Raw genomic sequence first — 27,121 nt, forward strand, 5'->3', positions numbered from 1 at the left:
CTGGTGCTTAACCTCTTACATCTAGACGTTCCGCTAGCGGAACACCTGCTCCAATATCCAATGATGGGCGTGGCGCGAATTACAAATTCCTCAAAAAAAAAAAAACTTCAATTTTTCAAACATATGACTATTTTACAGCATTTTAAAGACAAGACTCTCGTTAATCTAACCACACTGTCCGATTTCAAAAAGGCTTTACAGCGAAAGCAAAACATTAGATTATGTCAGCAGAGTACCCAGCCAGAAATAATCAGACACCCATTGTTCAAGCTAGCATATAATGTCACAAAAAACAAAACCACAGCTAAATGCAGCACTAACCTTTGATGATCTTCATCAGATGACAACCCTAGGACATTATGTTATACAATGCATGCATGTTTTGTTCAATCAAGTTCATATTTATATCAAAAACCAGCTTTTTACATTAGCATGTGACGTTCAGAACTAGCATACCCCCCCGCAAACATCCGGTGAATTTACTAAATTACTCACGATAAACGTTCACAAAAAACATAAATTATTTTAAGAATTATAGATACAGAACTCCTCTATGCACTCGATATGTCCGATTTTAAAATAGCTTTTCGGTGAAAGCACATTTTGCAATATTCTGAGTAGATAGCCCAGCCATCACGGCTAGCCATTTAGACACCGACCAAGTTTAGCCCTGACCAAACTCCAATTTACTATTACAAAAGTTTGATTACCTTTGTTGTCTTCGTCAGAATGCACTCCCAGGACTGCTACTTCAATAACAAATGTTGGTTTGGTCCAAAATAATCCATCGTTATATTCAAATAGCGGCGTTTTGTTCGTGCGTTCTAGACACTATCCAAAGTATAAATAAGGGTTACGAGCATGGCGCAATTCGTGACAAAATATTTCTAAATATTCCATTACCGTACTTCGAAGCATGTCAACCGCTGTTTAAAATAAATTTTTATGCCATTTTTCTCGTAAAAAAGCGATAATATTCCGACCGGGAATCTCCGTTTAGGTAAACAGAGGAAAGAAAACAAAGCTTTCGGTCGACGCGGGCACGAGCCTGAGTCTCTCAGTACTGTAACCAGCCACTACCCAAACGCGCTACTTTGTTTCAACCAGAGCCTGCAAAGCCACGATTCAGCTTTTTGCCGCCTTCTGAGAGCCCATGTGAGCCGTAGGAAGTGTCACGTAACAGCAGAGATCCTTTGTAATGGATAGAGATGGCAAAGAAGGCCAAGAAATGGTCAGACAGGGTACTTCCTGTACAGAATCTTCTCAGGTTTTGGCCTGCCAAATGAGTTCTGTTATACTCAGACACCATTCAAACAGTTTTAGAAACTTTGGAGTGTTTTCTATCCAAAGCTAATAATTATATGCATATTCTAGTTTCTGGGCAGGAGTAATAATCAGATTAAATCGGGTACGTTTTTTTATCCGGCTGTGAAAATACTGCCCCCTATCCATAACAGGTTAAAGCTAGCGAGGGAGATATGAGTCTCCAGCTTCAGAGATTTTTGCAGTTCGTTCCAGTCATTGGCAGCAGAGAACTGGAAGGAAAGACGACCAAAGGAGGAATTGGCTTTGGGGGTGACCAGTGAGATATACCTGCTGGAGCGCGTGCTACGAGTGGGTGCTGCTATGGTGACCAGTGAGCTGAGATAAGGCGGGGCTTTACCTAGCAGAGACTTGTAGATAACCTGTAGCCAGTGTGTTTGGCGACGAGTATGAAGCGAGGGCCAACCAACGAGAGCGTACATGTCGCAATGGTGGGTAGTGTATGGGGCTTTGGTGACAAAACGGATGGCACTGTGATAGACTGCATCCAGTTTGTTGAGTACAGTGTTGGAGGCTATTTTATAGATGACATCACCGAAGTCGAGGATCGGTAGGATGGTCAGTTTTACGAGGGTATGTTTGCAGCATGAGTGAAGGATCCTTTGTTGCGAAATAGGAAGCCGATTCTAGATTTAATTTTGGATTGGAGATGCTTAATGTGAGTCTGGAAGGAGAGTTTACAGTCTAACCAGACACCCAGGTAGTTGTCCACATACTCTAAGTCAGAGCCGTCCAGAGTAGTGATGCTGGATGGGCGAGCAGGTGCGGGCAGTGATCGATTGAATAGCATGCATTTAGTTTTACTTGCGTTTAAGAGCAGTTGGAGGCCACGGAAGGAGAGTTGTATGGCATTGAAGCTCGTCTGGAGGTTAGTAAAGTGTCCAAAGGGGCCAGAAGTATACACAATGGTGTCGTCTGCATAGAGGTGGATCCGATTTGACGCACTGAGCTCTATCAGAGAAGTAGTTGGTAAACCAGGCGAGGCAATCATTTGAGAAACCAAGGCTGTCGAATCTGCCAATAAGAATGTGGTGATTGACAGAGTCGAAAGCCTTGGCCAGGTCGATGAATACGGCTGCACAGTAATGTCTCTTAGCAATGGTGGTTATGATGTCGTTTAGGACCTTGAGCGTGGCTGAGGTGCACCCATGACCAGCTCGGAAACCAGATTGCATAGCGGAGAAGGTACGGTAGGATTCGAAATGGTCGGTAATCTGTTTGTTAACTTGGCTTTCGAAGACCTTAGAAAGACAGGTTAGGCTAGATATAGGTCTGTAGCAGTTTGGGTCTAGTGTCACCCCCTTTAAAGAGAGGGTCCAGATTGTCTAGTCCGGCTGATTTGTATGGGTCCAGATTTTGCAGCTCTTTCAGAACATCAGCTATCTGGATTTGGGTGAAGGAGAAATGGTGGGGGCATTGGCGGGTTGCTGTGGAGGGTGCTGGGCAGTTGACCGGGGTAGGGATATCCAGGTGGAAAGCATGGCCAGCCGTAGAGAAATGCTTATTGAAATTCTCAATTATAGTGGATTTATCGGTGGTAAGTGTTTCCTAGCCTCAGAGCAGTGGGCAGCTGGGTGGAGGTGCTCTGAATCTCCATGGACTTTAGTGTCCCAGAACTTTTTTGAGTTTGGACAAAAAAGGATGCAAATTTCTGTTAGAAAAGCTAAGGCTAGCTTTTTCATACTGCCTGTGTATATTTGTTCCTAACTTCCCAGAAAAGTTGCATATCACGGGGGCTATTTGATGCTAATGCAGAACGCCACAGGATGTTTTTGTGCTGGTCAAGGTCAGACAGGTCTGGAGTGAACCATGGACTATATCTATTCCTAGTTCTACATTTTTTGAGTGGGGCATGCTTATTTAAGATGGTGAGGAAAGCACTTTTTAAAGAATAGCCAGGCATCTACTGACAGGATGAGGTCAGTGTCATTCCAGGATACCCCGGCCAGGTCGATTAGAAAGGCCTGCTCGCAGAAGTGTTTTAGGGAGCGTTTGACAGTGATGAGGGGTGGTCGTTTGGTCGCAGACGCATTACGGATGCAGGCAATGAGGCAGTGATCGCTGAGATCTTGATTGAAAACAGCAGAGGTGTATTTGGAGTGTGAGTTAGGATGACATCTATGATGGTGCCTGTGTTTACAGATGTGGGGTTGTACATCATGCAAGACTACAAATCGCTGCATGCTCCTGCGCATCATCTTTAGTCGACAGCTTTGCGAAATAATTATTGTCAATTTAAATCTTGCACATGACAGTGAACAGATTTGTCAATTTAAATAAATGTTGAAATGTATTCATAGTTCATCCAGAGATTCTTACCTTTGCCTTGATTCGGCAGTCTCGTCCATATCATGACATTTGTAGTTCTTTATGATAGTCACATTAGCAGCTAATTAACATTTCATTTTTGGGGGGTAAAAATAGTGTCCTAGAGAGATTTACACGGTTATTAAGTCACACCAGGGTAGCCTACACCAAACAGACATTATTTAAGTGTTTCTAAAAATCCCCTATGGTGGAAAAATTATAGGAACTATTTTCCTTGTTTGGCTGCTAGGTTTTATGGGTATTATGACTCCTACTGTGGTACTCTATTGTTGTCCTCTGACGACGTCATATACAGTTCTATGTATTGATTATATAGGGGAGTTTTTTGGAACCTTATTGCCATTTGGAACATATGATAGATCATTCAAATTGTTATGTTCACAATCTCATTCAATAAAAGAAAAGCAAATCTTACACTGCCCATTAGAGGTGTGTAGAGTAGTCGGACAAAACTGGTATCGTAACCGAAATGGGATTTTTTTCTGGATCTGAGTATTTTATGTAATTATCCGTGGTGGGGGGAGTAATTTCCGGGTGCCAGCACGCATTTTTCTCATGTCAGTCAAGTGAGGTGCTATGTGGTCTACATAACTCAACTGGCTTGTTTGCCTGTCTAAAGAGAAGGGTGGGGCTGTACATTGATCCTGCTGCTCTGTTTGGATAGAGTAATGTTGTATTTCTCTGTCCACTCACTTCATAATTTCACCCCATTTTCTCTTCTGTTTTAAGTCTAATCATTCAGACTGCTGCTGCCTCTCGTTAGCCTGCTACTATGACAAATGGCAAGGATATTTGCTATCAATCTATCAATGTGCATCATGTCTAAGCGGGGCGAGGGTAGGGGAAAAAAGATGACACGCCGATGCACATTCTGATTGATAGTCAACTTGTCTGTCCTCTGCAAGTTGAGGACACAGACACGTCTCTCACGCCCACGCTCTCACGCCCACGCTCTCACGCCCACGCTCTCACACTCTCACACTCTCACACTCTCACACTCTCACACTCTCACACTCTCACACACCCTCTCCCGGCTCCTAATCTGCAGCTTGTTTGGGTCTATAAACGTGCAGAGAGATTGGTAACCTATTTTGCCAACATTTACTTAGGCATATTAAAACATTTTAGTTTTTTCTGATCACTAGTATCATCCGATCCGACTATCAACTGTCAATTTAAGGATACGATTACGGCCATGTCAGCACACCCCCTACTACCCATACACAATATGAATAGTGAAGACATCAAAACTATGAAATAACACACATGGAATCATGTAGTAACCAAAAAGTGTTAATCAATCCAAATAGGTTTTATATTTGATTGTCTTCAAAATAGCCACCCTTTGCCTTGATGACAGCTTTGTGCACTCTTGGCATTCTCTCAACAAGCTTCACCTGGAATGCTTTTCCAACAGTCTTGAAGGAGTTCCCACATAAGCTGAGCACTTGTTGGCTGCTTTTCCTTCACTCTGCAGTCCAACTCATCCCAAACCATCTCAATTGGGTTGAGGTCAGGTGATTGTGAAGACCAGGTCATCTGATGCAGCACTCCATCACTCTCCTTCTCAGTCAAATAGCCCTTAGACAGCATGGAGGTGTGTTGGGTCATTGTGATAGTCCCACTAAGCGCAAACCAGATGGGATGGTGTATCGCTGCAGAATGCTGTGGTAGCCATGCTGGTTTAGTGTGCCTTCAGTTCTAAATAAGTCACTGACAGTGTCACCAGCAAAGCACCATCACACCTCCTCCGTGCTTCACGGTAGGAACCACACGCAGAGATCATCCGTTCACCTACTCTGCTTCTCAGATACTGCAGTTGGAACCAAAAATCTCTAATTTTGACTAATCATAGGAAAGGACAAATTGCAACCGGTCTAATGTCCATTGTTCGTGTTTCTTGGCCCAAGCAAGTCTTTTCTTATTATTGATGTCCTTTAATAGTGGTTTCTTTGCAGCAATTTGACCGTGAAGGCCTGACTCAGGCAGTCTCCTCTGAACAGTTGATGTTGAGATGTCTGTTATTTGGACTCTGAAGCATTTTTTTGGGGGAAGCAATTTCTGAGGCTGGTGACTCTAATGAACTATGGGTCTTCATTTCCTGTGGTGGTCCTCATGAGGCAGTTTTATCATAGCGCTTTATGGTTTTGTGACTGCACTTGAAACTTTCAAAGTTCTTAATGTTCTGCATTGACTGACCGTCATGTCTTAAAGTAAGGATGGACTTTCGTTTCTCTTTGGTTATTTGAGCTGTTATGGCACTAATATGGACTTGTCTTTTACTAAATAGGGCTATCTTCTGTATACCCCCCCACCTTGGCACAACACAACTGATTGGCCCCAAATGCATTAAGAAAGAAATTCCACTATTTAACTTTTAACAAGGCACACCTGTTAATTGCAATGCATTCCATGTGACTACCTCATGAAGCTGGTTGAGAGAATGCCAAGTGTGCAAAGCTGTCAAGGCAAACGGTGGCTACTTTGAAGAATCTCAAATATAAAATATATTTTAATTTAACACCTTTTTTTTGGTTACTACACTATAGTTTGAGGTCTTCACTATTATTCTACATTGTAGAAAATATTAAAAATAAAGAAAAACCCTTGAATGAGTAGGTGTGTGCCAACTTTTGACTGGTACCGTATACTGTTCCGGAACAGAACCGTTAATAACATTATTTTACGTTCATGCTATTTTTTTTTCAGTCCCGCAAACGCAACAGTGCCTATGCAAAGCCCTCACTTTGTCACTCAAACGTATCCGCCTGCCAGCTACCTCCCCCACCCTCTGAAGCATAGTCTATCGTAGCGACTGGCATTACAAGCATGATTCAGTAATTAGGGAGATGTTTTATTTTTTATTAGATGAATGGATAAACTTTTTCATTGAGGGTTAAGGATACTATAATAAATCCAAAGTGAAACTTGATACTAACTACAAAGGTTAGATGTTTATTTACATTCGAGTGCTGCTCTGCGCACACACAAGCTTGTTAGCTACATAGCTAGCTAGCTCTAGTCTAGCTCTCAAACTCTAGGTGGCATTATGTGTAATGTAGTGAAACAGAGTCATGATCAAGGGTGCTATCTCTGATCCAACGCTAGTTCAACCAACTCTGAAGTTCAAAGTTCGTTCATAGAAGCCGCTCCCCCGTAGGTAGAATTCTGTGGGCCTAATTCAGATAATGCATGTCATAACAACAAGATGCCCAGCACCCTCCTCACCTTTGAAATTTCAGTTAAATCCTGCCAACACTACACTTGTCTGTCCAGTGCATGTACATAGCTTGCCCACTCCATAGCAAGCTGCTCTATCCATTGGTGATGTAATGTTGAGCTGAAAATAATTTTTGTTTTCCAAGGTTGCAAAATGAACAAAAGGAATGAGATCAACCTTAACTTTTTGGGGATTTGAACCTGTTCAAAACTTATTTTTGTGGACTAATTGGTGGAACAGAATGAAAACAACAATCATTCTGTTCAGAACATAACAATTGTAAAATAATTTCGGTTTCAACTCTTGCTTTTTAGGATTAAATGATTTGCACAAATGGACTCAGTCCCAACATGTAGTGATCAAGTGCTTTGATAACTAATTTTACCAATGTATGTTGTCATTGTTTTTGGGTGCAGTGCAGATGGAAGTGCATTATAACTATTTTGCCACACTGTTGAAGCAGACAAAGGTCTGGCATGTTAATGATTTGACGTTTTTGATATACAGTCAGAAAAAAAAGTCCATTGATTTATACCTACAGTCCATTAAAGCTCCCCAATAAAGCAGTCTGGCAACTCTAGCTTTGTCTTATTTCTCCAAGTTCATTACTCAGAATAAGCGACACATCGATTTGGAATAAGGGGAAAGTAGAAACCCTTTCTTACCACCTGTGTATAGTACACTCAGTGTTTCCCTCTAACACCCAACCATGTGTTAAAATTGTTGCTCTTTCAGTTTGGACTAGAATGAAGTGAAATCTAAAACATTCTAATCGTTCTATTCTCACAATATTGCTCAGTTGGCATTCCTTGTCTGTCTGTAGTTGCATTCAGATTTTGTATTACATCGGACTAGTGACTGTTTTACTTGTATGCATAGGCAGACACAAACACAATGGTAAGTAATGTCTTTTTCAACTTGCTCATTCAAGAATAATACACTGTAAAATCCGATGTAATGGGAATAATGGTTTATGGCTCAAACAACTTTTGTTCTATCAGGCTTATTTTGTTAATGTTGACATTGCCGGTTGAGCCATGAACCCAGGCTGACAAGATTATGCCACAAGCAACTTATATTAAGTGACTCTTGCCTTCAATTTTCTGTTGCTCTATACTATAGGCCAGTCACTTTATCTTTGTAAGACTACTTTCCCCTGAAGTAGGATAATATGTTACAGTAGGCATTGTTTTGCATAGGAATCGGAAGATGGCGCCGGAGTGGATGGCTGCTGTCTTATCGGCTCTTAACCAACCATGCTATTTTGTTTTTTCGCGTTCGTAACTTGTTTTGTACATAATGTTGCTGCTAATGTCTCTTATGACCGAAAAGAGATTCTGAACATCAGAACTGCAATTACTCACCTCAGATTAGACAGTTTATTTATATTCAATGAAGGAGATACTACAGACACCCGACCAGGCCCAAATCCCCGTCATTGGCTGGAGAAGGAAACCTGAGATTTTGTGGAAAAAGATCATGGTGCCTTGTGAGGATCAGGAGACAAGTGGCTAATCTGCCTTTGCCTTCCATCCTGCCAGCTAACGTTCAATCGCTGGAAAATAAATTGGACAAACTGAAAGAACGTATATCCTACCAGCGGGACATTAACTGTAAATCTTATGTTTCACTGAGTCATGGCTGAACGACGACATTAAGAACATAGAGCTGGTGGGTTATACACTATCGGCAGGCTAGAACAGCAGCTTCTGGTAAGACTGGGCGGGGGCCAATGCATATATGTAAACAGCTGGTGCATGATATCTAAGGAAGTCTCTAGGTTTTGATTGCCTGAGGTAGTGTGGTCTACAGTTTATCATGATACTCTATCTACCTAGAGTTTTCATCTGTATTTTTCATAGCGGTCTACATACCACCATAGACCGACACTGGCACTAAAACCACACTCAATGAGCTGTATACCGCCATAAGCAAACAGGAAAACACTCATCCAGAGGCGGCGCGCCTAGTGGCCTGGGACTTTAATGCAGGGAAACTAAAATCAGTTTGACCTAATTTCTATAAGCATGTTAAATGTGCAACCAGAGGGGGAAAAAACTAGACCACCTTTACTCCTTACACAAAGCATACAAAGCTCTCCCTCGCCCTCCATTTGGCAATTCTAATCATAATTCTATCCTCCTGATTCCCGCTTACAAGCAAAAATTTAAGCAGGAAGCACCAGTGACTCGGTCTCTAAAAACTGATAAGATTAAGCAGATGTTAATCTACTGGATGGTTTTGCTAGCACAGACTGGAACATATTCCGGGATTCTTCCGATGGCATTGATGAGTACACCACATCAGTCACTGGCTTTATCAATAAGTGCGTCGAGGACGTCGTCCTCACAGTGACTGTACGTACCTACCCCAACCTGAAGCCATGGATTACAGGCAACATTCGTACTGAGCTAAAGGGTAGAGCTGCCGCTTTCAAGGAGCAGGACTCTAACCCGGAAGCTTATTAGAAATCCCACTATGCCCTCCGACGAACCATCAACAGACAAAGCGTCAATACAGGACTAAGATTGAATCGTACTACACCGGCTCCGACACTCGTCGGATGTAGCAGGACTTGCAAACTATTAGACTACAAAGGGAAGCACAGCCGTGAGCTGCCCAGTGACACAAGCCTACCAGATGAGCTAAATAACTTCTATGCTCGCTTCGAGGCAAGCAACACTGAGGCATGCATGAGAGCTTCAGCTGTTCCGGACGACTGTGTGATCACGCTCTCTACAGCCGTTGTGAATGTTGACCTGTCTAGAAAGGTCTTACTCACAAGGCTGCAGGGCCAGACTGATTACCAGGACGTGTACTCCAAGCATGCACTGACCAACTGGCAAGTGTCTACTCTGACATTTTCAACCTGTCCCAGATTGAGTCTGTAATACCAACATGTTTCAAGCAGACCACCATAGTCACTGTGCCCAAGAACACTAAGGTAACCTGCCTAAATGACTACTGACCTGTAGCACTCAAGTCTGTAGCCATGAAATTCTTTGAAAGGCTGGTCATGGCTCACATCAACACCATTATCCCAGAAACCCTAGACCCACTCCAATTTGCATACCGCACCAACGGATCCATAGATGACACATCTCTATTGCACTCCACACTGCCCTTTCACACCTGGACAAAAGGAACACCTACGTGAGAATGCTATTCATTGACTAATATCTCAGCGTTCAACACCATAGTGCCCTCGAAGCTCATCACTAAGCTAAGGACCCTGGGACTAAACACTTCCCTCTGCAACAGGATCCTGGACTTTCTGACGGGCCGCCCCCAGGTTGTAAGGGTGGATAACAACACCTCCACCATTCTGATCCTCAACACTGGGGCCCCTCAGGTGCGTGCTCAGTACCCTCCTGTACTCCCTGTTCACTCATGACTGCATGGCCAGGCACGACTCCAACACCACCATTAAGTTTGCTGATGACACAACAGTGGTAGGCCTGATCAACGACGGGACTGACCTCCTCCCTGTAGGCTGAGACCTGACCGTGGGGTGCAAGGACAACCTCTCCCTCAACGTGATCAAGACAAAGGAGATGATTGTGGACTACAGGAAAAGGAGGACCGAGCACGCCCCCATTCTCATCGACGGGGCTGTAGTGGAGCAGGTTGAGAGCTTCAAGTTCCTTGGTGTCCACATCACCAACAAACTATCATGGTCCAAGCACACCAAGACAGTCGCGAAGAGGGCACGACAAAACCTATTCCCCATCAGCCAAGCTTCCTGCCATCCAGGACCTCTATACCAGACGCTATCCGAGGAAGGCCCTAAGAATTGTCAGACTCCAGCCACGATAGTCATAGTTTTCTCTCTGCTACCGCACGGCAAGCGGTACCAGAGCCCCACGTCTAGGTCCAAGAGGCTTCTTAACACCTTCTACCCCAAAGTCATAAGACTCCTGAACAGCTAATCAAATGGCTACCCAGACTATTTGCATGCCCCCCCCCCCCCATGCTGCTTCCACTCTGTTATCTATGCATTATCACTTTAACTCTACCTACATGTTCATATTACCTCTGTACCGGTACCCCCTGGTATATAGCCCCGCTATTGTTATTTGTTATCTCATTTAAAAAAAAAAAGAAGGTATTTTCATAACTGCATTGTTGGTTGTAAGTAGGCATTTCACTGTTGTATTCGGCGCATGTGACAGAATTTGATATGAATCCATTGAGTTCTTCAATACCTCGATGTGTGACATTTAGTGTGCTCTCTGTTAGACAGGTGAACTGGATGTGATTGCATCGGAGCTGGGCATTGTGGGCCATGTGTGGGGGTGGGTCTGCATCTTTACTGAGGAGTTATGACCCTATATAGGAGGAACATGACCAGCTGAAGTGGCCGGTCTGGCCCTGTCCATGTCCTCAGAGTCCGCCCATAATCCTGCCCACTTCTGCACCCAAACAACCCCGCTTTGGGTAGAAGTTAGGATCAGCTTATCCTTACCAAATCCTAACCTTAGACACTCAGCTATTCTTGAACTTTCGTGTTGAAAAACAATATCCCAAGTATAAATACAGTAATATACACGATTGCAGAAGCAATGGAGGACAAAAGAGAAAAGGCCCACCTCCCCACTTGTGCCATGTCATACGTGGACCACCTGTTGTGCCTTTGTTAAATAAATCAGGTTATAAATTAGGGGAAAAGGAGACTGGAGTGCCATTTTAATCATTAGATGGCAAGCGATACTGACCCTAGTGTCGTGGGACAACGTCGTGCTGCTCCTACTATCCCACAATGTACACACCTATGATGTGTGCAATAACCCACATTATGCTGTGTCTTGTAAACCCTTCACCCCTTTCAGAAATCAAACAGACACATTAACAAATGTCAAACAAATATCTCTGAAGAAAAATAAATCTCTTCTGTTACATATCTGAAATGGACAGCTGGATGGCATATCCATTCCCAGAAACCACTATTTGGTACAACAGCAGTAATGGTGTGCAAGACTGACATCCAGTGGTAATACAGTGAAACTGAACTATTTCTACATACTAAGAAAACATGAGATCCCAGTACACTAAGCACAGGATGACATGTTCTAGTTGATTGGCATAGTTTCCTTGTCTCCTTTCGTCCATCACCACTGACACGTGAATGGACTTGATAGGTTTCTGCCATGCATACTTCACCTTTTATTCCCTGTCAGATTAGTGGTCATGGAGGAAATATTATTAGAAAAGGTTTTACGTGGGAAAGATGCTAGACATGGCTCCAGTCTTATGTACTGACAGTTTGCTATGCTCTCATCCATTTGTAAACAGTTGGCCTAATGAGATTTGCTGAAACTCAGCAAAGAAAGAAATGTCCCCTCACTGTCAACTGTTTATTTTCAGTAAACTTAACATGTGTAAATATTTGTATGAACATAAGCTTTAACAACTGAGACAAACGGAACAAGTTCCACAGACATGTGTCCCTGAACAAAGGGTGGGGGGGGGGGGGTCAAAATCAAAAGTCAGTATCTGGTGTGGCCACCAGCTGCATTAAGTACTGCAGTGCATCTCCTCATGGACTGCACCAGATTTGACCGTTCTTGCTGTGAGATGTTACCCCACTTTTCCACCAAGGCACCAGCAAGTTCCTGGACATTTCTGGGAGGAATGGCCCTAGCCCTCACCCTCCGATCCAACAGGTCCCAGACGGGATTGAGATCCGGGCTCTTCGCTGGCCATGGCAGAACACTGACATTCCTGTCTGGCAGGAAATCACACACAGAACGAGCAGTATGGCTGGTGGCATTGTCATGCTGGAGGGTAATGTCAGGATGAGCCTGCAGGAAGGGTACCACCTGAGGGAGGAGGATGAGTCAGAGCAAATGTAGGTAGCTATACAGCCTGATACTAATGATGGTGTAGGCTTAAATCGGCATGTTTGTGCAACAGTATCTTCTAAATCAGAGGAATAGGGGAAGCATGAATACTGCGCATTTGGAAAGTATTCAGACCTCTTTTCCACATTTTATTACGTTACAGCCTTATTCAAATATGGATTAAATGTAAACAATCTGCACACAATACCCCATAATGACAAAGTGAAAACAGGTTTTTAAACTTTGAAAATGTGTTAAATAAACATACTTTATTTACATAAGTATTCAGACCGTTTGCTATGAGGCTTGAAATTGAGCTCAGGTGCATCCTATTTCCATTGATCATCTTATGTTTCTATAACTTGTTTGGAGTCCACCTGTGGTAAATTCAATTGATTGGACATGATTTGGAAAGGCACACACCTGTCTATACGAGGTCCCAGAGTTGACAGTGCATGTCAGAGGAGAAACCAAGCCATGAGGTTGAAGGAATTGTCCGTAGAGCTCCAAGACCAGATTGTGTCGAGGCACAGATCTGGAGAAGGGTACAAAAACATTTCGGCAGCATTGAAGGTCCCCAAAAACAGATAATTCCATCATTCTTAAATGGAAGAAGTTTGGAACCACCAAGACTCTTCATTGAGCTGGCCGCCCGGCCAAACTGAGAAATCGGGGAAGGGCCTTGGTCAGGGAGGTGACCAAGAACCCAATGGTCACTCTGACAGAGCTCCAGAGTTCCTCTGTGGAGATGGGAGAACCTTCCACAAGGACAACCATATCTGTAGTTCTCCACCAATGAATCAGGCCTGCATGGTAGAGTGGTCAGACGGAAGCCACTCAGCAAAATGCATATGACAGTCCGCTTGGAGTTTGCCAAAAAGCACCTAAAGACTCTCAGACCATGAGAAACAAGATTCTCTTGTCTGATGAAACCAAGATCGAACTCTTTGGCCTGATGCCAAACATCACGTCTGGAGGAAACCCAGCACCATCCCTACGGTGAAGCATGGTGGTGACAGCATCATACTGTGGGGATGTTTTTCAGGAGCAGGGACTGGGAGTGTACTCAGGATTGAGGGAAAGATGAATGAAGCAAAGTACAGAGATCCTTGATGAAATCCTGCTCCAGAGCGATTGGGACCTCAGACTGGGGCTACGGTTCACCTTCCAACAGGACAATGACCCAAAGCACACAGTCAAGACAATGCAGGAGTGGCTTCGGGACAAGTCTCAATGTCCTTGAGTGGCCCAGCCAGAGCCCGGACTTGAACCTGATCAAACATCTCTGGAGAGACTTGAAAATAGCTATGCAGTAACACTCCCCATCCAACCTGACAGAGCTTGAGAGGATCTGCAGAGATGGGAGAAACTCCCCAAATACAGGTGTGCCAAGCTTGTAGCGTCATATCCAAAAAGACTCAAGGCTGTAATCGCTGCCTACGGCGCTTCAACAAAGTACTAAGTAAAGGGTTCGAATACTGACCGGTAGTGTAAAACGTTTTAGAATACTCCCATTTTTTAATTTTTTAAAAATTCTTAATTTAAGCAGTTCAAGTCCAGTGAATAACCTGAAATTGTACAAAGGTAAGTGGTAAACTGCCAGAGGTAAAAATAAATTAAAAAGTTTAGGTTACGTAAATCGGAATTAATGTACATTTCAGAGTTATAAAAAAAATAAAAATATGAATTTTTCAGAGAATATGTAATGGAAGTAAATTAAGCCTTGACAGTTGATGCTAACAATTCCTACAGGTGTCCCAACTTTTGATTATTTACAATTTAAGGAAAAAGGCAATTAACAAAGGAAGAATGACACCATTATTTCCCTTAAAAGTGTAAAAGGAAAAATCTAGAGAAATTGCAAAGAAAGCCAAGGTGTCAGTGAGTACAGTTTCCTACACCATCAAAAGGCCCTTGGAAACTGGAAGAAACTCTGACAGGAAGAAGTCTGGCAGACCCAAAGCCACAACAGAATCAGAAGACAAGTTTCTCAGAGTCCACTACTTGTGTGATAGGCAGCTCACAGGACAGCAGCTTGAAGCACCGCTTAACACTGGTAGAAGTAAGCAAGTCTCAGTTTCGACTGTGAAGAGAAGACTTCGAGCTGCAGGTTTGACAGGTCGAGTGGCAGTAAGCAAGCCATTGCTGAGATGGCAAAATAAGAGTGTCACACGTCGTTTCGCCTAATCGATGGCGTACAAAAAACTTGCGTTATGAACCGAAGATTTAAAAATCAGTCCATAAGACCTTCTAGTCTTTAGTAGTCCAATGGCGGTGCTTCATGGCTCAGGAAAGCTCCCGAGCCATGAAGCACCGCCATTGGACTACTGAAGACTGGAAGGTCTTATGGACTGATTTTTAAATCTTCGGTTCATAACACAAGTTTTTTGTACGCCATCGATTAGGCGAAACGATGGTTCCTCAGTGTGTGACACCAACTGTCAAACATGGAGAAAGCATGATGGTCCTTTGCTGGATCCAGTGTAGGCGACTTGCACGGAGTGAGTAGCACCCTGAACCAAAACGGATACCACAGCATTTTGCAGTTCTAAGCAATATACTCTGGTATACGTCTAGTTTTTCAGGTGTTCATCCTACATCAAGATAATGACCCAGAACATACAGTTGAATTCGGAAGTTTACATACACTTAGGTTGGAGTCAACTCATTTTTCAACCACTCCACAAATTTCTTGTTAACAAGCTATAGTTTTTGCAAGTCGGTTAGGACATCTTACTTGTGTCATGCACAAAGTACTTTTCCAACAATTTCTTTAGACAGATTATTTCAATTATAATTCACTATTACAATTCCAGTGGGTCAGAGGTTTACATACACTAAGTTGACTGTGCCTTAAACAGCTTGGAAAATTCCAGAGAACGATGTCATGGCTTTAGAAGCTTCTGATAGGCTAATTGACATAATTTGAGTCAATTGGAGGTGTATCTGTGGATGTATTTCAAGGCATCTTCAAACTCCGTGCCTCTTTGCTTGACATCATGGGAAAATCTAAAGAAATCAGCCAAGACCTCAGAAAAGAAATTGTAGACCTCCACAAGTCTGGTTCATCCTTGGGAGCGATTTCCAAATGCTGAAGGTACCATGTTCATCTGTACAAACAGTAGCACGCAAGTATAAACACCATGGGACCACACAGCCGTCATACCGCTCAGGAAGGAGATGCATTCTGTCTCTTAGAGATGAACGTACTTTGGTGCGAAAAGTGTAAATCATTCCCAGAACATCAGCAAATGACCTTGTGAAGATGCTGGAGGAAATTTGTACAAAAGTATCTATAGCCACAGTAAAACGAGTCCTATATCGACACAACCTGAAAGGCCGCTCAGCAAGGAAGAAGCCACTGCTCCAAAACCGCCATAAAAAAGCCAGACTACGGTTTGCAACTGCACATGGGAACAAAGATCGTACTTTTTGGAGAAATGTCCTCTTGTCTGATGAAACAAAAATAGAACTGTTTGGCCATAATGGCCATCGTCATGTTTGGAGGAAAAAACGGGAGGCTTGCAAGCCGAAGAACCACATCCCAACCGTGAAGCATGGGGGTGGCAGCATCATGTTGTGGGGGTGCTTTGCGGCAGGAGGGACTGGTGCACTTCACAAAATAGATGGCATCTTGAGGTAGGACAATTATGTGGATATATTGAAGCAACATCTCAAGACATCAGTCAGGAAGTTAAAGCTTGGTTGCAAATGGGTCTTCCAAATTAACAATGACCCCAAGCATACTTCCAAAGTTGTGGCAAAATGGCTTAAGGACAATGATGTCAAGGTATTGGAGTGGCCATCACGAAGTCCTGACCTCAATCCTATAGAAAATTTGTGTGCAGAACTGAAAAGGCGTGTGCGAGCAAGGAGGCCTACAAACCTGACTCAGTTACACCAGCTCTGTCAGGAGGAATGGGCCAAAATTCACCCAACTTATTGTGGGAAGCTTGTGGAAAGCTACCCAAAACGTTTGACTCAAGTTGAAATTGTTTAAGGCAATCCTACCAAATACTAATTGAGTGTATGTAAACTTCTGACCCACTGGGAATGTGATGAAAGAAATAAAAGCTGAAATCTTTCTCTCTGCTATTATTGTAACATTTCACATTCTTAAAATATAGTGGTGATCCTAACTGACCTAAGACAGGGAATTTTTACTAGGATTGAATGTCAGGTATTGTGAAACTGCGTTTTAAATGTGTTTTACTAAGGTGTATGTAAACTTCCGACTTCAACTGTAGGTAGCCCTCCTGTCGGGTAGCTAGCTACAGTTACACATAGCTGGCTAGCTAGTTTTATAGTTTGGTCATTTATTCAAATCATTTCAGAATTGCAATTTTTTTTTTTATTAATCTATCAATGTTTTATAGGCTCCTCACTACGCAACTAAGCCAATTTGCCAAATTTAAAATCAGTGTATATAATATGTATATATATATTTTTTTTCCCAGGCTAGCTTCATACTTTTTTCTGACATAAAATACTGTCACTTTAAAAAAAAAAAAAATCCGTAATATGTTATTTTGACCAGCCCTATGTTACACCCCTACCAAATAGGTATTGTATTTTAGCTAAGCTCAGCACTGTTGATTGCAAATTCTGTCAAAACAATTATTTATTTTTAAGATAGTCTAGCATATGGTGGGGCCGAACAGTGCTGTCACACGCTGCCTTCATTCATTCCTGATGTACATTTTGTCACTGTTGGTGTAAAGTCTCACCCCAAATAGCCTCTTGCTAGTGAGCTGAGAAAATGGAGCCCCTGAGAAAAATAGTGACCTCTAGTATGTAGGATACAGTACTTTTTGTTTTGAGCTCCTTTGCAACAATGACACGCAGCCCTTCACGGACAGAGGCCTGAATCCCAGGTGGCTTGTTAAGTGTGCATCTCTACAGTGTCTTTGGAACACGCTGACTGGTAAAGAGCCACTTGTTATCTGCGTATAGCAGGCACCGCATGCCTAAATAATAATTTATGGAGACATTCCAGCCCGTCAGAGCACGGCACATCTCCTGAGAAAAGATGGGTTTAAGGTTCCTGTGTGTGTGTGTGTGTGTGTGTGTGTGTGTGTGTGTGTCGTGACTCGTGTGTCTATAAAGTGGCTTGCTACTCAGGCCGTTAATGTCAGGTGAAAAGGCTGCTATGGGGGGAGACTGAGATCAAGCAAACATGGACTACGCCGCTCTCACTATTCATTACAATTATGCGAAGTTGGCTCTTTCCTAGAGTATTATTTCCCTCACCAACTTTAAACATCAGCTAACCGATCGCTGCAGCTGTACATAGCCCAGCTGTACATAGCCCAGCTGTACATTGCCCAGCTGTACATTGCCCAGCCTATCTACCTACCTGATCCCCTTACTAATATTATTTTATTTACTTTTCTGCTCTTTTTGCACACCAGTATCTCTACATGCACATCTTCATATGCTCATTTATCACTCCAGTGTTAATCTGCTAAATTGTAATTATTTGCTCCTATGGCCTATTTATTGCCTACCTCATGCCTTTTGCACACACTGTATATAGACTTTCTTTTTTCTACTGTATCATTGACTTGTTTATTGTGTTATTGGCTTGTTTGTTTACTCCATGTGTAACTCTGTCTGTGTCACACTGCTTTATCTTGGCCAGGTCGCAGTTGTAAATGAGAACTTGTTCTCAACTTGCCTACCTGGTTAAATAAAGGTGAAATAAAAAGAATTGACAATTCCCATTTAAAAAATAAAATAAAAACTGCCGAAGTCTCATTTGGGAAATAATTACAATCTCTGTATAATTATTACTATAGTATGAAAATTCTTGATTGGCATGTAATTCTATTCAATGATTGGGATATAAGTCATTTTTTCCTTTAAGTTGTATTCTTTACAGATACATAGTCTAAGAATCGTGTCACCCTACAAACCAGTTTAGAGGTTGTGTCCTTACAATAACATGTGTAGCCTTTTGAATATATACAGAACTAATCCAATATTTACATTTGACAAACATGATCAAACTTCCCTTATTTTGGTCTTGACAAGATGGCTGTTACTAGCAAATGCAGAGAACTAGAAACGATGATGCACATAATGGAGTGTGGTTTTTCGTGTTAATCATGTTAAGTAGCAATTTATTTAATCTTACTCACTCGCTAATAGTCATGGAAATACATGGGAAAACTAAACAAAATAGACATCTTGATTAAGGCGATGTCAGAGCTTATAGTTTCATGGAACATACAGAAGGTAACTTCATCCTGCAGACATTATCATTCCAGCGTTTTTCTTCTCCATAGTTTATATGCAAACAGTTCTCATTTCCACCGGCGTTATCAGGCTGTACATTGCTCCAGTCGCGGTAGTAGAACCTGGACCCGTCACTCCACAGCCAAAGGCGCTCCTGGGTAGCGTCCTGTCCGCCGATCCAGGCCCATGGGAAGTCGTGCGTCTGTCTGTGGATCATCTCATGAATGAAGTGGTTATCTTCTGTGCTGTGGATGGATGCCAGGTTGGCCCCCTGAAACACGCAGTACTGCTCCGACTCGGCCCATGCCCGTTCGGTGTGGATGTATGTGAAACAGCGGTGTCCATGTTTGAACCATCCTGTGGGGCATATGCCACTGCTTTCTGTCTGTACCTGCTCCTCCTCCAGAGACATGGACTGCACTACACCAAGCTCCTCTGATGGCTCGAGAGAGAAGACCCTGTCCGGCGTCTGTTTCCTCAAACACCTCGAAAGGTGGGTTCTTTTCAAAGTACTTTCCCTCGGCACCCATGTCCTCCATAGGAGGAACATGTTCGGCGTCAATCTTCTGTAAGATTTCAAAAGTCGGGAGCTCTGGGTTTGCCTCTAGTGAACGCTCAAGAGGAAGAAGTTGGGCCTCCATTAAGGGCGTTTTGTTGCTGAGCTCCAGGACGGCACTGACAAGTAGGAGGATGGTCAACTTCGCCATGGCACTAGTCTCCTATTACAGGGTTCTGTTCATCTGGAGAAAGAGATGCACCTTTTATACAGTACAAGCCACAAAATGAATTCCTAACAATGGTTAACTAGTGTTGCTGATATAAGTGTTTACGAGTGATTCCTGTAGTAGTTGATCAAAGTACAATAAAACAGGCAAATATCTGTTTCCTTATTGATGAATGCCACCACGTGAGTGCAGGGATTTATTGTAAACAAGGAACGTGCCGAGTTGTCTTTTATGGTCATCTCTCTTTCCTTGTCATGGCATGTTTCTTGATACCGTCCATGTTTTTTTAACAAAGTTAAAGGCAGTCGACTGCATTATGAATTCACACACAGCAGTTTTATGTTTCATAGCCGTTGTTTTTAACTTGACCTCAACATTGGCTTCCTTGTTCTGGGCTTTGTGTTGTCTTAGGATTTTCCCCATGGTATATCCATATTACTTGATATGGTCAACGAGGTCATGGTATCAATTTCTTGTGCTTGTGAGTGGTAGTGTCTGAGTAAAAGCCGAACAATTCATGATGCTCCTAACAGTGAAGTGTTCTGTTTTAAAATGGCACAATATATACAATTATTGGCAAATTAATGACTTTTGTTGTAAAAAGACAGGGCCAGCTCAGTTGGTGTACTAAATCCAATGCCTGGAGGGCTCAAAACCTCTTTACATTAAATGCCGCAGGGGATTTTATTAAGGAGACAATTTGCTATGCCCCTTCTGCTGTTTTTGATGGAGGACCAGTTTATAGCCCTGGTGTGTGTCATATGCAGTGTGCTTCTGCTGTCTGGCCCTGCTGTGGTTACCCACTGACTTGTTGTCATGAAACCACAAAGCTTCTGACCACAATGACATTGTGGTACTGGGCAGGATGGCACGTACACACTCAGTACAGGCATTTCTAGATAAAGGATTATCAAAGCCAAGAATTTGTGGATAAAACATGCATTGGATCAGTTCCGTTGTGCACACTTGTTGGGACAGAAAGTAGACACATTTTTAAGTGAGACGATAAGAATGATAATCTCTTCCTCAGTAGGCTATTGTGTCACGGCTGTGTGAAGTTCACCTCCACGTTCAGGGGATGCACATAGCTTCTAGTAGTTTGGATTACTATCTAGGAAAGTAGGAGAGGGTCAGGAAATTCTAAGTGTACCTCTTCTTGGAGACAACTCTAACGTTCTATGAACCACATATGAATAGTGTATTATCCCCATCATGCTTTAAAATGTATGTTAGCTTCTATAACAGGTTGTGGCTATGTAATGGCCTGTATCAAATCAAAGTTTATTTGCCACTTGCGCCGAATACAACAGTGAAATGCTTGCTTACAGGCTCCAACCAACAGTGCAAAAAAGGTATTCGGTGAGCAATAGGTAAGTAAGGGAAGAAAAAAAAAACAACAGTTAAAAATAACAGTAGCGAGGCTATATACGGTAGCAAGGCTATAAAAGTAGCGAGGCTACATACAGCCACCGGTTAGTCAGGCTGATTGAGGTAGTATGTAGATGTGGTTAAAGTGACTATGCATATATGATGGACAGAGAGTAGCAGTAGTGTAAAAGATTGGGTGGTGGGACACAATGCAGATAGCCCGGTTAGCCAATGTGCAGGAGCACTGGTTGGTTGGGCCAATTGAGGTAGTATGTACATGAATGTATAGTTAAAGTGACTATGCATATATGATAAACAGAGTAACAGCAGCGTAAAAGAGCGGTTGGGGGGGGGGGGGGGGCACACAATGCAAACAGTCCGAGTAGCCATTTGATTATCTGTTCAGGAGTCTTATGGCTTGGGAGTAAAAAGTGTTGAGAAGCCTTTTTGTCCTAGACTTGGCACTCCGATACCGCTACCGAACAGTCTATGACTGGGGTGGCTGGGGTCTTTGTCAATTTTTAGGGCCTTCCCCTGGTGCAGAGGTTCTGGATGGCAGGCAGCTTAGCCCCAGTGATGTACTGTGCCGTACGCACTACCCTCTGCAGTGCCTTGCGGTCGGAGGCCGAGCAATTGCCGTACCAGGCAGTGATGCAACCAGTCAGGATGCTCTCGATGTTGCAGCTGTAGAACCTTTTGAGGATCTCAGGACCCATGCCAAGTCTTTTTAGTTTCCTGTGGGGGAATAGGCTTTGTTGAGCCCTCTTCACGATCGTCTTGGTGTGTTTGGACCATTCTAGTTTGTTGATGTGGACACCAAGGAACTTGAAGCTCCCAACCTGCTCCACTACAGCCCTGTTGATGAGAATGGGGGTGTGCTCGGTCCTCCTTTTCCTGTAGTTCACGATCATCTCCTTTAGTCTTGGTTACGTTGAGGGATAGGTTGTTATTCTGGCACCACCCGGCCAGGTCTCTGACCTCCTCCCTATAGGCCGTCTCGTCATTGTCGGTGATCAGGCCTACCACTGTTGTGTCGTCTGCAAATGTAATGATGGTGTTGGAGTCGTGCCTGGCCATGCAGTTGTGGGTGAACAGGGAGTACAGGAGGGGACTGAGCACGCACCCCTGGGGGGCTCCAGTGTTGAGGATCAGCATGGCAGATGTGTTGCTACCTACCCTCACCACCTGGAGGCGGCCTGTCAGGAAGTCCAGCGTTCAACACCATAGTACCCTCAAAGTACTCCCTCTGCAACTGGATCCAGTTGCAGAGGGAGGTGTTTAGTCCCAGAATCCTTAGCGATGAACTTTGAGGGTACTATGGTGTTGAACGCTGAGCTGTAGTCAATGAATAGCATTCTCACATAAGTGTTCCTTTTTGTCCAGGTGGGAAAGGGCAGTGTGGAGTGCAATAGAGATTGCATTATCTGTTTGGGCGGTATGCAAATTAGGTGGGTCTAGGGTTTCTGGGATAATGGTATTGTGAGCCATTACCAGCCTTTCAAAGCACTTCATGGTTACGGACGTGAGTGCTACGCGTCTGTAGTCATTTAGGCAGGTTGCCTTTTTTCTTGGGCACAGTGACTATGGTGGTCTGCTTGAAACATGTTGGTATTAGACTCAATCAGGGACAGGTTGAAAATGTGAGGGTAGACACTTGCCAGTTGGTCAGTTCATGCTTGGAGTACATATCCTGGTAATCCGTCTGGCCGTGCGGCCTTGTGTATGTTGACCTGTTTAACCTCTTACATCTAGACGTTCCGCTAGCAGAACACCTGCTCCAATATCCAATGATAGGCGTGGAGCGAATGACAAATTCCTCAAAAAAACCCAAACTTCCATTTTTCAAACATATGGCTATTTTACACCATTTTAAAGACAAGACTCTCGTTAATCTAACCACACTGTCCGATTTCAAAAAGGCTTTACAGCGAAAGCAAAACATTAGATTGTCAGCAGAGTGCCCAGCCAGAAATAATCAGACACCCATTTTTCAAGCTAGCATATAATGTCACATAAACCCAAACCACAGCTAAATGCAGCACTAACCTTTGATCTTCATCAGATGACAATCTTAGGACATTATGTTATACAATACATGCATGTTTTGTTCAATCAAGTTCATATTTATATCCAAAAACCAGCTTTTTACATTAGCATGTGACGTTCAGAACTAGCATACCCCCCGCAAACTTCCGGTGAATTTACTAAATTACTCATGATAAACGTTGACAAAATACATTATTATTTTAAGAATTATAGATACAGAACTCCTTTGTGCAATCGAGGTGTCCGATTTTAAAATAGCTTTTCGGTGAAAGCACATTTTGCAATATTGAGTAGATAGCCCAGCCATCATGGCTAGCTATTTTGACACCCACCAAGTTTAGCCCTGACCAAACTCCGATTTACTATTAGAAAAGTTTGATTACCTTTGGTGTTCTTCGTCAGAATGCACTCCCAGGACTGCTACTTCAATAACAAATGTTGGTTTGGTTCAAAATAATCCATAGTTATATCCAAATAGCGGCGTTTTGTTCGTGCGTTCAAGACACTATCCAAGGGTGACGAAGGGTTACGCGCCTGACGCGTTTCGTGACAAAAAAAATTCTAAATATTCCATTACCGTACTTCGAAGCATGTCAACTGCTGTTTAAAATACATTTTTATGCCATTTTTCTCGTAAAAAAGCGATAATATTCCGACCGGGAGTGGTGGTTTTCGTTCAAAGAGAGAAAGTAAACACGGAGTCGACTCGTGCACGAGCCTCAGTCTCATAGTACTCTGACCGGCCACTATCCAAACGCGGTACTGTTTTTCAGCCAGGGCCTGCAAAGCCACGATTCAGCTTTTTGCCGCCTTCTGAGAGCCCATGGGAGCCGTAGGAAGTGTCACGTAACAGCAGAGATCCCCTGTTTTGGATAGAGATAATCAAGAAAGCCAAGAAATGGTCAGACAGGGTACTTCCTGTACAGAATCTTCTCAGGTTTTGGCCTGCCAAATGAGTTCTGTTATACTCAGACACCATTCAAACAGTTTTAGAAACTTTGGAGTGTTTTCTATCCAAAGCTAATAATTATATGCATATTCTAGTTTCTGGGCAGGAGTAATAATCTGATTAAATCGGGTACGTTTTTTTATCCGGCTGTGAAAATACTGCCCCCTATCATAACAGGTTAAAGGTCTTACTCACGTCGGCTACGGAGAGTGTGATCACACAGTCGTCCGGAACGGCTGATGCTCTCATGCATGCGTCATTGCATGCTTGCCTCGAAGCGAGCATAGAAGTGATTTAGCTCGTCTGGTAGGCTTGTATCACTGGGCAGCTCGCGGCTGTGCTTCCCTTTGTAGTCTAATAGTTTGCAAGCCCTGCCACATATGACGAGCGTCGGAGCCGGTGTAGTATGATTCAATCTGTATTGACGCTTTGTCTGTTTGATGGTTCATCGCAGGGCATAGCAGGATTTCTTGTAAGCTTCCGGGTTAGAGTCCCGCACCTTGAAAGCGGCAGCTCTACCCTTGAGCTCAGTGTGAATGTTGCTGTAATCCATGGCTTCTGGTTGGGGTATGTACGTACGGCCACCGCGGGGACGACATCCTCGATGCACTTATTGATGAAGCCAGTGACTGATGTGGTCCTCAATGCCATCGGAAGAATCCCGGAACATGTTCCAGTCTGTGATAGCAAAACAGTCCTGTAGTTTAGCATCTGCTTCATCTGACCACTTTCTTTTTATAGACCGAGTCACTGGTGCTTCCTGCTTTAATTTTTGCATGTAAGCAGGAATCAGGAGGATAGAGTTGTGGTCGGATTTACCAAATGGAGGGAGAGCTTTGTACATGTCTCTGTGTGGGGTACAGGTGATCTATACTTTTTTTTCCCCTCTGGTTGCACATTTAACATGTTGATAGAAATTTGGTGGAACTGATTTAAGTTTCCCTGCATTAAAGTCTCCGGCCACTAGGAGCACCACCTCTGGGTGAGTTGTTTCCTGTTTGCTTATTTCCTTTTCAGCTGACTGAGTGCGGTCTTAGTGCCAGCATCTGTCTTTGTTGGTAAATAAACAGCGACGAAAAGCTGAAAACTCTAGGCAAGTAGTGTGGCCTGCAATTTGTCACAATATACTCTACTTCAGGCGAGCAAAATCTAGAGACTTCCTTAGATTTCGTGCACCAGCTGTTGTTTACAAATATCCACACACCACCCCCCCCCTCGTCTTACCGGAGTGTTCCGTTCTATCTTGCCGGTGCAGTGTATATCCCTCTAGCTCAATATCCGTGTCGTAATTCAGCCACGATTCCGTGAAACATAAGATATTAGTTTTTGATGTCTTGTTGGTAGGATATTCGTGATCGTACCTCGTCTAATTTATTGTCCAATGATTGCACGTTGGCGGGTAATATTGACGGTAACGGCAGCTTTCCCACTCGCCTCCTGCTGGTCCTCACGAGGCATCCCGCTCTGTGTCCTCTACCAGCATCTCCTCTTGCAAATAACGGGGATGTTGGCCCTGTCAGGTGTTTGGAGAATGCCCTGTGCTTCCTGCTTGTTGAAGAAAATATCTTTGTCTAAGCCGAGGTGAGTTATCGCTGTCCTGATATTCAGAAGCTCTTTTTTTGCCGTAAGATATGGTTGCAGAAACATTATGTACAAAATAAGTTACATATAACGTGAAAAAAAACACAATGGTACAATTGGTTGGGCGCCCGTAAAGCTGCTGCCATTTCTTCCGGCACCATTAACACATAATGCGTCACAAACCTAGGAAGTGTTCATATAAAGTGATATGGGTCATGGCGTTATGAGCACCTGAGCCAAGTCCTGGTCTGATGTCATCAAGCCTATGCTGTTTGAATAGCAACCTACTTAGCGCTCAGTAATGGCCTCCCTAATAGGTTCTAGCATTATCCTCACATGGCTTTATGCAGATTCAGAGCTGGGGCGTAGATGTAGATGAACATAGTGTGTGTTCCATCATCATTAAGTGTGGGATTGTGGTATGTTCATATACTTTTTAACGTACCCTCACTGCAGGGTTAAGGGGTTATTTGTAAGTGGGACTTGGCTGGATTTCCTAATATTATTCATTTAATATGTTGAATATTTAGTTTGGATATGGTGTCAGCCCATGACATCTCAGATCATTGAATTTGGTTAACTATCTTGTGAAATAGTGTGAGTGACGCAATTACTTGTTTAGGCAGTATTGGCAGCCAATCATAGTCATCCATTGTAACACGAGACAAAGTGAAGTAAAGCACAGCCTATAGGCCTATTGATTTTGTGAATGCGTTAAGGCATTCCCTTCTGACTGGAGATCAATATGCATATGTAATCAAGGAACAATGAGGTTGCATCTCTCAGCCATCCATCAACAAACTCTGCTGTATTTCACCCAAACCAACATAACACACGGCAGGCTTAGCGCCCACACAGCAGGGAAAGTAGGAATTAGGCAATACATTTTGGTTTTCAGTGAGGCTAAATCATAAACATTATTGAATAATCCTGTATAGAACATTTTTTTCTAGTATTCATTAAATAATTGTGTTCTAAACAGGTTAATTCAATGCTTTGCTTTTGAAGACCTTTTCTGTAGTGGCCAAACAGTTTGTCTTTGGCTCGAACACACTTTTCCTTCCTCATTTCATTCTGCTCTACAAGTTTGACTGTCTCGGGGGTGTAACTCAATCAAGCATAGCAGAACCACCAGTTCCACCCAGAGCGTGTCATTACACACGACCAATAACCCCCATGGGTGTTTTGGCATCCCTCAGGGCTCTGTATACAATCCAATTAAATTCAGCTTTGAGAGGACAAACTGTGCCACCTTGTTTGTCACTTTCAGGTTAAGTGTGGGACCTGTTCTCTTATATAGAAAATGTTTATTTTGACTACCTATTAATCCATCTCTTGGAGACCAATCAGAATACTTGGTCCGGGTATGGTGTGTTTGCGTTGTCCTGCTGGGATGAAGTGGAGGTATTTCCTGTTCTGTTTAGTCAGACTTTGTCTGTCTTTATAGCTACATTATCTGCTTTATAGATATCATGAGAAGTAATTAAAAGCTAGTCTCGCAATC

General features: G+C 43.1%; 2 protein-coding genes across 2 annotated transcripts in view; one reads left to right on the forward strand and one right to left on the reverse strand.

The window, feature by feature from the left end:
* The window catches only part of LOC106577616 (Kv channel-interacting protein 4), a 299,837-nt gene that overhangs the window by 12,119 nt on the left and 260,597 nt on the right, over positions 1-27,121 (forward strand). The gene's annotated exons all lie outside the window — the stretch shown is intronic.
* Positions 18,799-19,776, reverse strand: LOC106577617 (ladderlectin). Its single transcript, XM_014155834.3, has one exon. It carries the CDS (start codon positions 19,496-19,498, stop codon positions 18,923-18,925), a length of 576 nt encoding a protein of 191 aa, XP_014011309.1. The 5' UTR covers positions 19,499-19,776; the 3' UTR covers positions 18,799-18,922.

Source organism: Salmo salar, chromosome 18, assembly GCF_965601325.2.
Source record: "Salmo salar chromosome 18, fSalSal1, whole genome shotgun sequence".
Classification (NCBI taxonomy): Eukaryota; Metazoa; Chordata; class Actinopteri; order Salmoniformes; family Salmonidae; genus Salmo; species Salmo salar.

Excerpts from the sequence above, each read along its gene's own strand:
- LOC106577617 (XM_014155834.3), bottom strand. The coding sequence starts at position 19,498 with ATGTTCCTCCTATGGAGGACATGGGTGCCGAGGGAAAGTACTTTGAAA.